At 44.4% G+C, this 14,347-nt stretch overlaps 1 protein-coding gene across 1 annotated transcript in view; it reads left to right on the forward strand.

Moving 5' to 3' along the window:
* MTPN (myotrophin) overlaps nt 1–12,981 on the forward strand; it is a 50,487-nt gene extending 37,506 nt beyond the window's left edge. The window contains exon 4 of the mRNA XM_049893699.1: nt 9,840–12,981. Within this exon, the coding sequence (XP_049749656.1) occupies nt 9,840–9,926 (87 nt within the window). The 3' untranslated portion in view covers nt 9,927–12,981. The remainder of the gene's footprint in view (nt 1–9,839) is intronic.
* Nucleotides 12,982–14,347: the final 1,366 nt, after the last annotated feature.

Consider the following 14,347-nt stretch of genomic DNA (forward strand, 5'->3'; position numbering starts at 1 on the left):
GACTACCCTATCCCTCAAAGAACTCAGCAGTGCTTCTCCAATTTGTCTTATTTTAAGAAGAAACTGCGTCCTAAAGGCCTACAGAATGGTTGTTGTAGTTATTAGTTGCCATCAAATTGACTCCACCTCATATGTATCCCTACATAACTGAAGAAACCTGTCTTTTTACTTACTTCTGTATCTTTTGTATTTTTTATAGATTATATATATATATATGCCTATATAGCATTATGTATCTTTTGTCTTGTTTCACAGGTATCATATATATGTATGCCCGTTGTCAGCTCATCTGCTCAGCTGGCCTTGTAGGCTGGAGTACATCCTTAGTTTAGGTCGTTTCTGTTAGTGACATACCTGTGTGTTTCAGACCACACAGACCCTAGTTTGCTTCTCAGTTCTGCTGCTTAATAGCTTTGTGGCTTTGAGCAAGTTACTTCACAGCTCCACCTAAGCTTTCCCTTCTGCGATGTGCGCCCAGTATACTTATCACATAGAGTTAGTATGAGGATGAAAAATAACTCACGCTTAAATTGAGTTGGAATCCCTGGTGGTGTAGTGGTTAAGAGCTATGGCTGCTAACCTAAAGGTCGGCAGTTCGAATCCACCAGGCACTCCTTGAAAACCTATGGAGCAGTTCTGCTCTGTTCTTCAGGGTCGCTTTGAGTCAGAATTGACTCAACGGCAGTGGGTTTTTTTTTTTTCGTGTACAGATAGAATTTTAAGTGTTTAATGTATATTAACTCATTTAATCATCAGAGTAATCCTGTGATGTACTGTTTTTATCCCTATTTTACCGTTGGGGAAACTGAGGCACAGAGCAGTTACCAGGTAAGTTGCCTAGGATCACACAGTTGGTAAGAGGGGAAGCTAGATTCCAGCCCACTGAGTTTGGCTCCAGAGTCTGTGTCTGTAACCACTACCTACTCCTTCCCCCCAGTGTAACCACATGTGTGGTAATGTGGGGGTCACCTGACGCCATGTCTGCACGTCATCAGTTCTTGGGAACTGTGAAGTAAGGCCCACGAGGACTGAAGCAGATGGTTTGACCTACTGCTCAGAACCGTGAAGACGTGCTACAGGAAGGAGGTTTTCCTGGGAAAAAATCACCTTTATGGAAGAAGTTTGTTTCAAATATAGACAGACTTTTTCGTCTAAAACTTGTGATGCCATTTGATGGGGAAAGAAGAGTCTCTTCAATAAATGATGTTGGGAAAATTGGACTTCCACATGGAGAAAGATGAAGCAGCATACATGCCTTACTCCATACACAAAAACAAACTCAAAATTGATTAAAGACCTAAATGTAGAAACTAAAACCATAAAATTCTTAGACAAAAACACAGTGCAACACTGCCAGGCCTGGGTTTTAGTAATGGGTTATCTAATGTAATAATAAAAGTGCAAAAGACAAAATAAATAACCTCATAAAAATTTTAAAAACTTTTGTTCATCAAAAGACTTTACCAAAAATGTGAAAAGACAAGCTACCAACTAGGAAAATAACTTTGAAAACCCTATATCTGATGATAATCTAATAGCCAAAATATATATAAAACTTCAGTAACCTGACAACATAAAGACAACCCAGTCATAAAATGGGCAAAGGCTTTGAAGAGACATTTCACGTAGAGGACATTCACATGCCACCAAACACATGAAAAAGGTGCTCAACGTCATTGGCCATCAGAGATGCCAATCACCACCACAGTGAGATACCATTTCAGTCTTACTAGGATGGCTAAGATTAAAAAATAATAATAAAAAATGTTGGCAAGGATGTGGGAAAATTGGAACCCTTACCCATTGCTGATGGGAATGCAAAATGCTAGACAGCTGTTGTAGAAAACAGTGTGGAAATTACCACCAAGGAAGCAGAGGCAGGAGCAGAGCATGTCCTTTGGACCCAGGGTTCCTGCGCTGAGAAACTCGGGGAGATTGATAACAAGGACCTTCCTCCACAATTGACGAGAGAAAGCTGGAGCTGGTGCCCTAGCACCCTGAATTCGGACTTCTGGCCTACTAGACTGTGAAAGAATAAACTTTCGTTTGTTAAAGCCGTCCACGTTGGTATTTCTGTTACAGCAGCACTAGAAAACTAAGGCAGGGAAAGACCATAGGTATTTTGAAGTAAAGGTAGAATAGAAAAACACAGGATTTGGAGTCAGAAGCCTAGTTTCTGTAACTCTTGGCTGACCATGGGCAGAGTTTTTAAGTTCTTTGAGCTTCACCAATACCTCTAAAATAGAAGTCCTTGGTGGCACAAATGTCTGAGCATTCAACTACTAGCAGAAAGATTGGCAAGTGCAGCCTACCCAGAGGTGCCTCAGAAGACAGGCCTGGCGATACCTTTCCTAAAGATCACAGCCTTGAAAACCCTGTGGAGCAGTTCTACTCTGCACACATGGGGTCACCATGAGTCAGAATCAATTCCATAGCAACTAATAACATGAGACATTCAGTATCAGTTAAAGGAAGTACAGGTAGTCCCCAGCTTACAACATGTTCAAGTTAAGATGAATCACACTTACGACCATCCTTTTGGGGGTGGGGGTACATCTTGTTGTTAGTAATACGTACTACATACATTGTTGCAGCAAGTAATTGCTGATAGTAACCATTCTCAGATGTCCAGTTTCAAGATTGACTGTTCAAAAAACTGCCGTATAGCAGGCTGTGGCCAGCTCTGCAGCAAAGCCAGTGTCAGGAGTCGTAACAGAAAGTTGGGCAATGTTCAGCTCCGGTTGATACACAAGAGTTGGACTGCTCACATGCCAAACAGTCATTATGACTCCGAATTCATTGTTACTACACTGATGCCAACTTCATCATAGACCAGACCTATAGCGTGATTTTACTGAGCATTTCGTACGGTAAGAAGCATCAGTTGTTAATTTAAAGCCAAGTTCAAGTTTCTCTAACACCTGCACTGCTTGCTTATACCCCCAACAATATGTCTAGCAAAATAAGTCACACCACTCAAAGTTCTAGTCCAAAAAACAGGTGAGGAAAGCTCTAGTCCTGGATATAAAGATGAAGGTCATTAAGGCCTATACTAGAAAAATAGTCAGCAAAATAGCACATGAGGAAAGACTATCTCATTTGACCGTTTTGATAATCATTAAGGATAAGAATGGGATTTTTGGAGGCAGTTAGAAGAGTGACTGGCATAAAATCGACAATTTTTACAAAGAAGAGGCAAGAGCCAGTCCATGAGATGAGGAAGCTGTTGATGACTTGACTAGAAGACCAAATCCAGAAGAGGATTCCTGTGAGTTTACTGACAGGTCAAACGGAAGCACGCAGGCTTTTTGAAAACCGGAAGGCATGGCAAGGAGACGACTACCACAAGTGTGTTAATGCCAGCAAGGGCTGGTTCCTTGCTTTAAACAGACCTGGCTTACATAACACAAGGTTAACTGGAGAAGCGGAAAGTGCCGGAGTCAAAAAAAGCAAGACCCAGTGCCGTCGAGTCGATTCCGACTCACAGCAGCCCTGTAGGAAGAGTAGAACTGCCCCGCAGATTTTCCAAGGAGTGCCTGGCGGATTCGAACTGCTGACCCTTTGGTTAGCAAAGCTGCCAGAAAATTCAAGGACGAGCTAGATTCGAGAAGCAGTGAGGTGTTAAACCGCAAAATATGTGAAGAAAAAGGGAAAGGACCATACAGCCAACACTCACTGATTTTCTCAATAGAAATGCCATCCCTGTTCCCACGGATAAATAATCCAGGTGATCCAGAACCTTCCACAAGTGGAGTTATTACTGCAGCTGACAAAATGGCAGCGTCGTCCAACACTTCTTCATTGTCAGAGTAAATTTTTATGATTTATGTATGTATTTGATAAATTGATGCATTTGAATTACGGTGTTGACAGAGGATATTGGATATACCATGGTCTGCCAGATGAACAGATTTGTCGTGGAGGGAGTACAGCTAGAACACTCCTCAAAGCAAGAGTGGCAAGACTTCGTCTCAGCATAGTTTGGACATGTTATCAGGAGGGACCAGTCACTGGAAAAGGACATCATGCTTAGTGAAGTAGAAGGTCAGTGAACAAGAAGACGACTCTCAATGAGGTGGATTGATACAGTGACTGCAGCAGTGGGCTCAGGCAAACAGCGATCGTGAGGGTGGCGCACAGTGTTTCATTCTGTTGTACATAGGGTTACTGTGAGTCGGAACCGACATGATGGCACCTAACAACAACAACATGTATGTATGAAAATATACCTGCAAGTTTATATGTAATGTTTCCAACTCCCAGAGACAAAGATGAGATTTATAAAGATACCTGATAATAAAAGGCAATAATAATGAGAACAAAAAAGAGAGAACTGACTTGTGATAAAGTTGTTGACACAGAACCCGCTTGTAAGTCAGGGACTAACCAAAAACAAAAAACCAAACCCAGTGCCATCGGGTCGATTCCGACTCATAGCGACTACCTGTACACTTTTTAGTCCAATACTGGGGGGCTTAGGGGTAAACAAGACAGCCAAGTCCTCTGCCATAGGGAGCCCGTCTTCTAGAGGGGACAACAGTACACCAGCACACAAATATAATTTAACGTCAGGTGGTGATAAACACTGGGTAAAAGTAAAGGTATTTTGTTCTGTTTTGGATGGGAAATGTCTTCAGGGTATTATATATTTTTCTCTTAGAATAAACAACACACAGTTAAACCTTCCCTTGAAGACTTCACAGCAGCAGCAGCAGACCCTCTGGGGCCTGTGGAAGTATTATTTGTCCTTACACTTAATAACTCTAGTTCATGGCCAACCTTTGGTGGTGGAATTTCCGTTTTCTTTCTTCAGTCATGTCAAGATGTTGTCAGATAACTGCTGCTGCTGCTGCAGTGACCGTCTTCGGTAGGCCCTCTCTCCCTTTGTTCCTGTTTCTATTTCTCTTTTGTTTCTGAGTGGACTTGGAATGAGAAGATCTGTGTTTGAAAGAAGTTTCTGAGTGAGAATCCCACCACTGTGTATGTGAGACGCTGAAGCTTGAACTCTGGGTGGCTCTTTCAGTGGTTTAAAAACTTTGATATCCACTTCCTAATCCAAACCCACGTAAAGTTGCTGGACTTCTGATTTCGCGGCTGCTTGTCAGAAAGTGTCCTGCTGGAAACAGTTCAGAGGGAGCAGTTTCCTGGAATGACTTTAATCCTCCATTGTAGTCTGCTCCTTTCAGGCATTCCTTTTCTGTCTGATTTTAACCTGCTTTCTTCCCAGAAGTAAATCGACTATTTCAAACCACGGTTGCTGGCTTGCTTTTTCCTGAAATAATTGGCTATGTTCCAAAGTTGTAAACCAGTGTCTGGCACCTTATACAGAAATGTCTGCCAAGACTTAAAAAGCATAAAAGTAAATGTTTTATCTGATATGATTTGAGTATTTAGAGTTTTAAATGCTTGATCGTATATCCAAGTGCTGATTTTTAATTGATTTTATGAGTTTTGCGTTGAAACAAGGCTGCTGCTACGCTGACAGTTGGTCAGTATAATGATAATCAGTATCTTTACCTCAAAAGCGTCTTTTTTTGTCAAGATAGCGTCAGGTAACCTCAATACGAGCTTAAGAGTTTCATTCTTACACTAATCCAGTTTTCTTGCCTGTTTGTACATGTTAAAAACTGGTGGTATAAAGCAGATTAGGCTGTACTAAGAAGTAGATAAACTTAAAAAGGCAGATAAAGACGATAGTCTTGTTTAATGCCTGTTTATCTCGTCTTTCTAAGCTACACTGAAAACCATTCAAGGGCTGAAGTAACATGACTTGAATTTTTTCCAACATTCCCATATTTTACCACAGGTTACTGTTGGGTGCTGTTGAGTCGGTTCTGACCCATAGCAGCCCTGTGTACAACAGAAGGGGAACACTGCCCAGTTCTGCACTGTCCTCACAGTTGTTATGCTTGAGCCCATTGTTGCAGCCACTGTGTCAGTCCATCTCGTTGAAGGCCTTCCTCTTTTCCCACTGACCCTCTCCTTTACCAAGCTTGATGTCCTTCTCCAGGCCCGGATCCTTCCTGATAAGATGTCCGAAGTATGTGAAACCATCCTTGCTTCTAAAGCACAGTCTGGTGGTACTTCTTCCAAGACAGATTTACTCGTTCGTTCTTTTGGCAATCCATGGTATATTCAGTATTCTTCGCCAACGTGGCAATTCAGAGGTGTTATTTCTTCGTTACCCTTCCTTATTCTTTGTCCAGCTTTCGCATGCATATGAGGCGATTGAAAACACCATGGCTTGAGTCAGGCACACCTTAGTCTTCAAGGTGACATCTTTGCTTTTCAACACTTCAAAGGCTTCTTTTGTAGCAGCTTTGCCTAAAGCAGTGGCACTTTTTGGGTTCTTGACTGCTGCTTCCATGGGTGTTAATTTTACCAAATATTACTTGATTATCTAAAAATACAACTTTCGAAGATCAATAAATTACACGTAGTGCCTTAAAGCTGCTACTCCCTAGAAGGACAGCGCCCTCTCACTTGGACCACTTAACGTGGCCATAGCAAGTAAGCCTTTTCTCACCTGACTCGTGCTCTGAAATGGTTTTCTTTTGGTTTACTCATTTACTTTTAAAAGAAAAGCATGTGTATACATATTTAGACCTAAAGAGTAGGAAAAACAGTGTTGATATTTGTTGTAACTGGCTTATAGAATTTTTATGGCTTTTTTGTATGTATTCTGAGTTTTCTGTGTTAAGTTTTTATTATCGTTAGGAAAAAAGGATGATTATATAATTTTTTTGTCAGCTAGGCTTTTTTTGTTGCAAATAACAAATTGACTAACAAGTTGAAGGGGAATGTTTGAAAACATGCCGGACTGGTCAGAGAATCAGCAGGAACTCGGAGTAAATGCTCAGGCTCTGCCAGCTGCGGGGCTCTAGGTGGCAGGGAGTTCTCGACCTCGGTTCAGTGGGGATAAACTAGCTCTGACTTGTGTTTTTCTTTCTCTACTCAAGATTTAAAATCCAGGAGCGAGCGTCCTCACAGCCTAGCTTGAGTCAAACCAGCCTTAGACGTTTGGGGAGAAAAGCGTGTGGCACCTTGACTTCTGGCCCAGGATTCCACTCAGTGGGGAGAAATGATTTCTCTCATCATGGAATCAGGATGCCATTACCAAGAGAGCAGTTGCTGGTGGCATAGTGGTTAAGAGCTCGGCTGCTAACCAAAAGGTCAGCAGTTCAAATCCACCAGCTGCTCCCTGGAAACTCTGGTCCGTCCTGCTCTGTTCTGTAGGTTCGCTATGAGTCGGAATCAGCTCAGCGGCAGCGGGTTCAGGTTTTTTGTTATCAAGAGAATGGAAATGAACTCCAGCAGCTCAAAAGCCACAGATGTTTACTGTAATATTTAAATTTTTTGTCAGTGCAGAATTTTAGTTTGTAATGCTAGGCAAAGTGCCCTGGTGGCACAGTGGTTGAGTGCTCTGCTGCTGACTGAAGGGTTGGCAGCTCAAACCCAGTAGCAGCCCCACCCAGGAAAAGGCCTGGGAATCCGCTCCTGTGGAGATTTACAGCCTGGGAGACTCTGCGGGGCAGCTCTGCCCTGTCCTGTAGGATTGCTGAGAGTCAGAGTCCACCCTAGGAGACTCTGCGGGGCAGCTCTGCTCTGTCCTGTAGGATTGCTGAGAGTCAGAGTCCACCCTAGGAGACTCTGTGGGGCAGCTCTGCCCTGTCCTGTAGGATTGCTGAGAGTCAGAGTCTACCCTAGGAGACTCTGTGGGGCAGCTCTGCTCTGTCCTGTAGGATTGCTGAGAGTCAGAGTCCACCCGCCAGTACACGGCAACAGTAACGGTACCCACTGCCGTGGAGTCGATTCTGACTCACAGCGACCCTACAGGACAGAGTAAAACTGCCCTGTAGAGTTTCCAAGGAGCGCCTGGCGGATTCGAACTGCCGACCTCTTGGGTAGCAGCTGTAGCACTTAAACGCAGCAGCCGTGAGAATGAAGTAGCTGTGTGTTTTACTACAGTGACCCGAGTTATTGCTGTGGCACCTCTACTGCAGGACTTGGCGCACTGCCTTGAAGTCCTTGCTCTCAGATCTCTCTCCACCTGACTGTGAGCCCCATGTCTCCCAGGAAGCAGCTTCAGTATTTAAGTTTGTGAATGAATGAAGCCATTAAGTCAGTTAGGAAATGAGGAAGTAGAGACTTAGCTGTGATTCTGAGGAGGGCTCTGTGACAGTTGAACCCTTCCTAGAATGCCTTTCATCCTCTCTCTCCTGGTGGTTCACCTAGCCACCTTGTCCTTATTCACCAAGGAAGACTGGCCCAGTGCCTCCTTCCACACCTCATCCCGTGGGGCCGCTCACGCTCACGGAGGTGCACCCTCTTCCTGTGTGCAGCCGGCTGGGCCCTGTGGTTCACTTCTGTCTGCCGGGCTGGGAGACTCCTGTTTTTCTGTGATTCTCCAGCCCCCCTACACAGGATCTACACAGCAAATGTTCAGTAAATATTTTTTGCATGAATGAATTTGCCAGAGAAAAGGGGAGCATTCTGTGTGGAGCCCAGCATGTACAAAGGCATGGCACCTGGCAGGTTCAGCGATCCGTGAGAAATTCCATAGGATTTGAGCATGAATATATTGATGGGGGAAGAAACTGGAGAGTTAGAGTTGGACTCTAAAGGACCACTTACAGCAAGTTCAGACTTAATTCTGTAGGCAGGAGAAGTCCTGGTGGCTCAGTGGTTAAAGTGCTCGGCACTAACCAAAGGGTCAAACCCACAAGCTGCTCCGTGGGAGAAAGTCATGGCAGCCTGCTTCCGTAAAGGTTACAGCCTTGGAAACCCTATGGGGCAGTCCTGTTCTGTCCTGTAGGGTCACTATGAGTCAGAATCAACTTGAAGGCAGTGGGTTTGGTGGGTTTTTAGGCACCAACAGAAGAAGAGATGAGCTCTGGTGAGGGGCAGGGGGGACACTAGAGCCGTGTGGTTAGGGTTGGAGCTAGCAAAGAGAGCCCTCAGACGGGGAGATCTTGTTGTCGCTGGGAGTCAAAGAGGCACAGGCCTGGTTGGGAAGCAGAGCAAAGCGTAGCTAGAGATACATGCCTTTGGCGTAGAATTATGGAGCACCCACCGTGCACTCTGCACTTTTCTAGGTGTCTGGGGTGTAGCAGTGAGTTACAGGGAGAAGATTCCTGTGCCCATGGGAGTGTTCGTCCTAGAATGGGAAGACAGATAAAAATAATACACAGTGCAAAGGTACATTGTCAAAACTGAAACACCGTGTTCCAGAGAAAATGTGCCAGGACCGCACTGTCCAGGTCAAGTGTTGGGAGTGTCTGGTGTCTGCGCTGAGGAAGCAGAGGACTTCCCTGGAGAGCGGAGGCGGCCCTCCGTTCAGAGCCCATGTCCCAGTCACTCACTGCTTATTTTTCACAAGGAAAGTGGCCGGTATTACACGTGTTCTTATGAAGCTTGTCTCAAATAGACATGTAAGTCCCCCTGGACCTGGAAGCACGTACCCAGGCACTTCTCAGAAAGTGTTGGAAAGAAGAAAAGATAATTTTGGCACAGAAATACTTTCTTCTTTAGCAAAAGTCATTTATTTTTTCCCAGTTGCATACTACACGTAAGGAAATGCTCTTTTAAAGCTTATTTCATTGGGTAGATAACATGGTAGTATAAATAAACACCAGACTCAGTGTCTGCCTTATTGGCAAGTGTGTGTCTTCAATTTCTGGTGCCTAAAAAATAATACGGCATTTTTACAACTTAGTCCCTAACCCTTCCAACTTTTTTTCTTTTTAGTAGAATGGAATGGGTTCCATTAGTAGAAGAATTTTAATTCTTGATTTAAACATTAGCCTAAGCCAAGTAACAGCTCTTCCCTCTTTCCCCAGGGCGCTGATAAGACTGTGAAAGGCCCAGATGGACTCACTGCTCTCGAAGCCACTGACAACCAGGCCATCAAAGCGCTGCTCCAGTGATGGGCGGTGGACTGCTAATCCTGAAGGACGACTCTCCTGTGGCCTCACGCTGCTGCCTGTCTGTCTGTCACTCTCTATCTGCCAGCTTCTTCAGCTAAATACTTTACAAGGGGTGAGGGGAGAGAGAAATTCATAACCAATCAAACTACCAGGAAACAAAAGGTTTTGGAGGAGGGGAAAAAATATGATCAGGCGTTTACCAGGATTCCTGATCAAGTCTGCCTCTCTTCCATCTCTACTAAAATCCACAGCTTACACCCGAGGGAGAGCAAAGACAAACTAGACCGTTGACATTTGACCCGTCCAGCTCCCTAGCTCACTGATGAACTAGATTGTGTTGGAGGTCTGATTCTACGCAGGCCAGTGACACATACTTGCAGCCCTAACTGCACGCAGTCGCGGCTGCTGTGAGGTCATCTTAGGGTGCTGAGATTAGCGATCCGCTCTAGCCTTCTGCCTTAAGAGTGCGCTCTCCTGGGGGCTCCCAGCGCAGTGACGAGTGAGTGCTGCCTGTGGTTGGTGACCAAACCTTTCCTCAGCGACTTTAAGCTCAGTCAAGGCGAGGAGGGCACACCCTGACATTGCTGGATGACTAACTTTGGATTTCCTCTCCCCTTTCACGTGGATCTCATGTGTCTTTAGATAAAACTGACTAGTTTTATTTATAAAATCTGTAAATTTGGGAAGTCTAAAGAAGAAATCATTCCAGTATGTGTAGTTTTTTCTCCTCTAGGTTCAGACATTTGTATAACATTGAAACACTTTCAGACTCCTGCTGGTAGTAAAAGGGGATTTAAAAATAGAACCATAGCCATAAGCCTGGTAGTATCATACAAAAGGAGAACAGTTGTCCTGGTACCCGTGGTTTTCTTCATTTGCTGTTTGAATGGATTGAACTCGGTTGTTGTGTTTGGAGAACCAAGGAACGTTCTCTGGGATGCCTCTCTCAGACCCAGCTTGGATGCTGATTACCTACTGCACCAAAGCTATCAGTGAGGTGAGATTTGTTTGGACAAACTTAACCCCATCCCCTCAAAAGTAATGCTTGCTCCCAGGTTTCCGTGAGTGATGGATGGCCTTCTCTGAACATGTGCCAGCCGACCGACACAGTGTGTTGTTGTTACTCCGGAAAGTCATGTGTTGTGCAAAGTGTGACACCTCTGATTGTATTCTGTGACCTTAGAATATGGTGCCCCCAAATGGTGGTCTCGTGACCTGCAGAAAATAGTTGGACATTCTCCACATGTTTATTTCGCAAGCTGTACAACTAATTAAAACATGCTTCTAGATTCTTTTGACTTGCTATCCGTATATAAGCTTGCTAAAAATACTAGGGTTTTTCCTTAGCCAAGTCATACAATAATTGAATGTACCTCCAATTTTTCAAAAGCGGGGAGGCTGGGTTAGGGCCTTGTATCCGGATTGTGGCTGACAGATCTAGTGGTGGCTTTGTTTTAGGCAGCGTAGCATTCTGCAGCAGGGTTAAATGATTCTCGAGAACAGTCAGCCTGGCTCATTGCAAATCTTACCGATCACTTGCTGATAGGTTGGTTGGTTGCGGGGGTGTGTGTGTGCGTGTGTGTGTGTATTTTTCCCCAGGAACCCTTTTTTTATCGTATGGCTTTTTCAGTCACAACTAGCCTAACCTTGTAATCTTCCTAAGTCCAAGGAAACAATCACAAAATGGTGATTTAAATGCATTCATGTATTAGGCTAATTCTTCTGTCTAGTGGAGCTGATTAGAGTTGGATTAAAGGGCAGTACTCAGTACCTCACTGCGTCATGAACCACCCCACGGACAGCCGAGGGCACCCTGTCCGTCTAGAGTATCAACGCAGCCCACACCTCTTGGCATAATGCATTTAAACGGCTCGCTTTCACCCTTTACTCGACTCCCACCTCTCCTTTGAAGCGTTCTGTTGTCGTTGGCTATTACAGAGAGGGCGTCGTCCTGGCATGGCTAAGCCTGGTCTGCCTCCTACCGCCCTGGTGGTCTGTGCACCACAGGCTCTTTGTACAGTTTATCCTGATGCTCCTTGTGATGAGTAGAGGCTGTTTCGCCTTCCTTTTTCTTTCTCAGCCATAGTTACGAAGCCTTGCTTGAGAAAATAACATAGAATAGAATAGACTGACCAAGATGGTTTACAGTTTGTTTTTTTTTTTAACTAGGTTATTTATAATGTATTTCTGAACCACTTGGCAGAGAAATTCACAATGCTTACTGTTCACATTTTGAGTAAAAGAAGCTAAAACCATGTCTGCTTTTTGGTACTACGTGCATTAGCAAAAAGTCAAGTAGTTTTGTTCTCCATTGAGGTAATACCTAACATCTCAGAAAAATCTTGCATGTTGTATAGTTTTGTATTAAATCAGTCATTTCGTCTAGTTTGATTCTATCAGGTGCAAACAGGTGGGTGACCTGTGCGTGTTCATGGACTCGCGGATCCAGCCCTTGCAGCTACAGACTGGTCTCTGTGGGCTGGGAGGGCAGGTGCGGCGCCTGAATGTTACCAGGTAGTTCCTGAGCGTACGGCACACCTTTCTCAACCCAGCTGGGCACAGAGGGAGGGAGGGGGGTGCAGCACTTGGAAGCTGCCAACAGGTGGGCCCTTCATTCGTGTTTCCCCAAGTAGTAGGTTTTAAAGCTACATCTACCTATTTGATTTTTGGCATCTTAAATCCAACGAAAATTTCACCTGAGCTGCTGTTTGCTTCCGCGCGCTGCTGCGTACTCAGTTGCGTAGAGAAGAAGATGGTGAGAGCGCCCCCTGCGTAAGCAATTGCAGTGTTTTGCATGCAGAGTTTAAAAACTTTAAATTGTCCTGATTCTATTTTGTAAGTGGAGAAACAATCATATCTTTCTAAGCAGTAATGGAAGGAGACTAGTGCTTTGTGCATTTTGATATATTTGAGTTCATTTTTTCAACAATGTAATACTTTTGACACAGTTGGGTTTCTCATACTATCCTAGTTCATGTACATCCGAATGCTAAATAATACTGTGTTTCAGTTTTGTGTTGCAAGAACAAATGGAATAAACTTGAATTGTGCTACAGCTAACATGTCAGCGGTGTTTTTCTCCCACCACCACTGTTGCCTTCCTTTCTAGTCTTCTCTATAGCTGTACCAGCAGTTAGATGGACTCAGACTTTTAGTTAGTCTTTTTCTCCTCTATTCTACTCCTAGCAATTAGGATTCATTTGAAATACAACTTACTACTTATTGGAGGGTTTTGCTTTTGTATCAGCCCCCTTTTGAGTGCTTTACTGTAAATGTCCAGCAGCTCTCCTGGCTGATTGCAAGCAAGGTATACTTAACCTAACTTATCCCTGAGCACCAAAAAACCACCAGGGTCCTAAAAACCAAAAAACCAAACCCGATGCCATCAAGTCAATGCCCGCTCATGGGAGCCCTATGGGACAGAGTAGAACTGCCCCATAGGGTTTCCAGGGAGTGGCTGGTGGATTCGAACTGCTGACCTTTTGATTAGCTGCCAGGCTCTTAACCACTGCACACCAGGGCTCCATTAGGGTCCTAGAAAGCAGGGTCACCATAAGCCACTTAGACCCTTTAATGTGCTCCATTAAGCCACTGCACATCGTCCCTTGGAGGCCTGCACATCCCATACTTGCTTGACCTTGAGCACTTCTTTAGGGCATGCCTTCGTGGACTAGTGTTCTGACTAGAACATGAGATCACTTGGAACCTCACAACTGAACAAGACTATACGTAAAGTTGGTTTGAGTCTTTTGTGATCTTGTCAACGCCGTAAAACTTACTGTGTAATTTACTTTTGAAACGGTCCGTTGACAGAAGAATATACGCAGATGCTAAGATGCAGCAAACCGCTGTCTCTCAGCACTTCTGTGTTGACTGAAGTGTAAATATGAGATAACTTTGGGTGGGCGTGTTCACAGAAAACTGGTCAAGTGATGAAGTTGTCGTGTTAAGAGTTTGGATCTGTCTATGAAGAAATTGTTTAAATCTGGTTAGGTGTGTTTTAAAAGGGAGCAGAGGCTCTATAAGTAATGATTGAAATGCAGCGGACCAGTGTCTGGATAGAAGGCACACATCTGGAGGAAAGGGAGCTTAGACTAAGGGAATGTCGGAAATTCCTTATCTGATTAGAGAAGAGCTGTCGCAGGAGCATCATGCAGCCCAGTATGTGAGATGCCGAAAGGTTTTTCTTTTCCTCTTTGTGCAAGACCAGTGATTCTCAAAGCATGACCGCTGGACCAGCAGTGCCACTATGGATACCAAACCCGTTGGCTGTCGAGTCAATTCTGGATCATAGCGACCCTACAGGATAGGGTAGAACTGCCCTATAGAGTTTCCAAGGAGTAGCTGGTGGATTTGAACTGAGCAGCTGAGCTCAGGCCACAGCCCAGCTCTATTGCACCAGCCTCTTGAAGTGGGGGTGG

Source organism: Elephas maximus, chromosome 8 (assembly GCF_024166365.1).
Source record: "Elephas maximus indicus isolate mEleMax1 chromosome 8, mEleMax1 primary haplotype, whole genome shotgun sequence".
In the NCBI taxonomy this organism is placed as follows: domain Eukaryota; kingdom Metazoa; phylum Chordata; class Mammalia; order Proboscidea; family Elephantidae; genus Elephas; species Elephas maximus.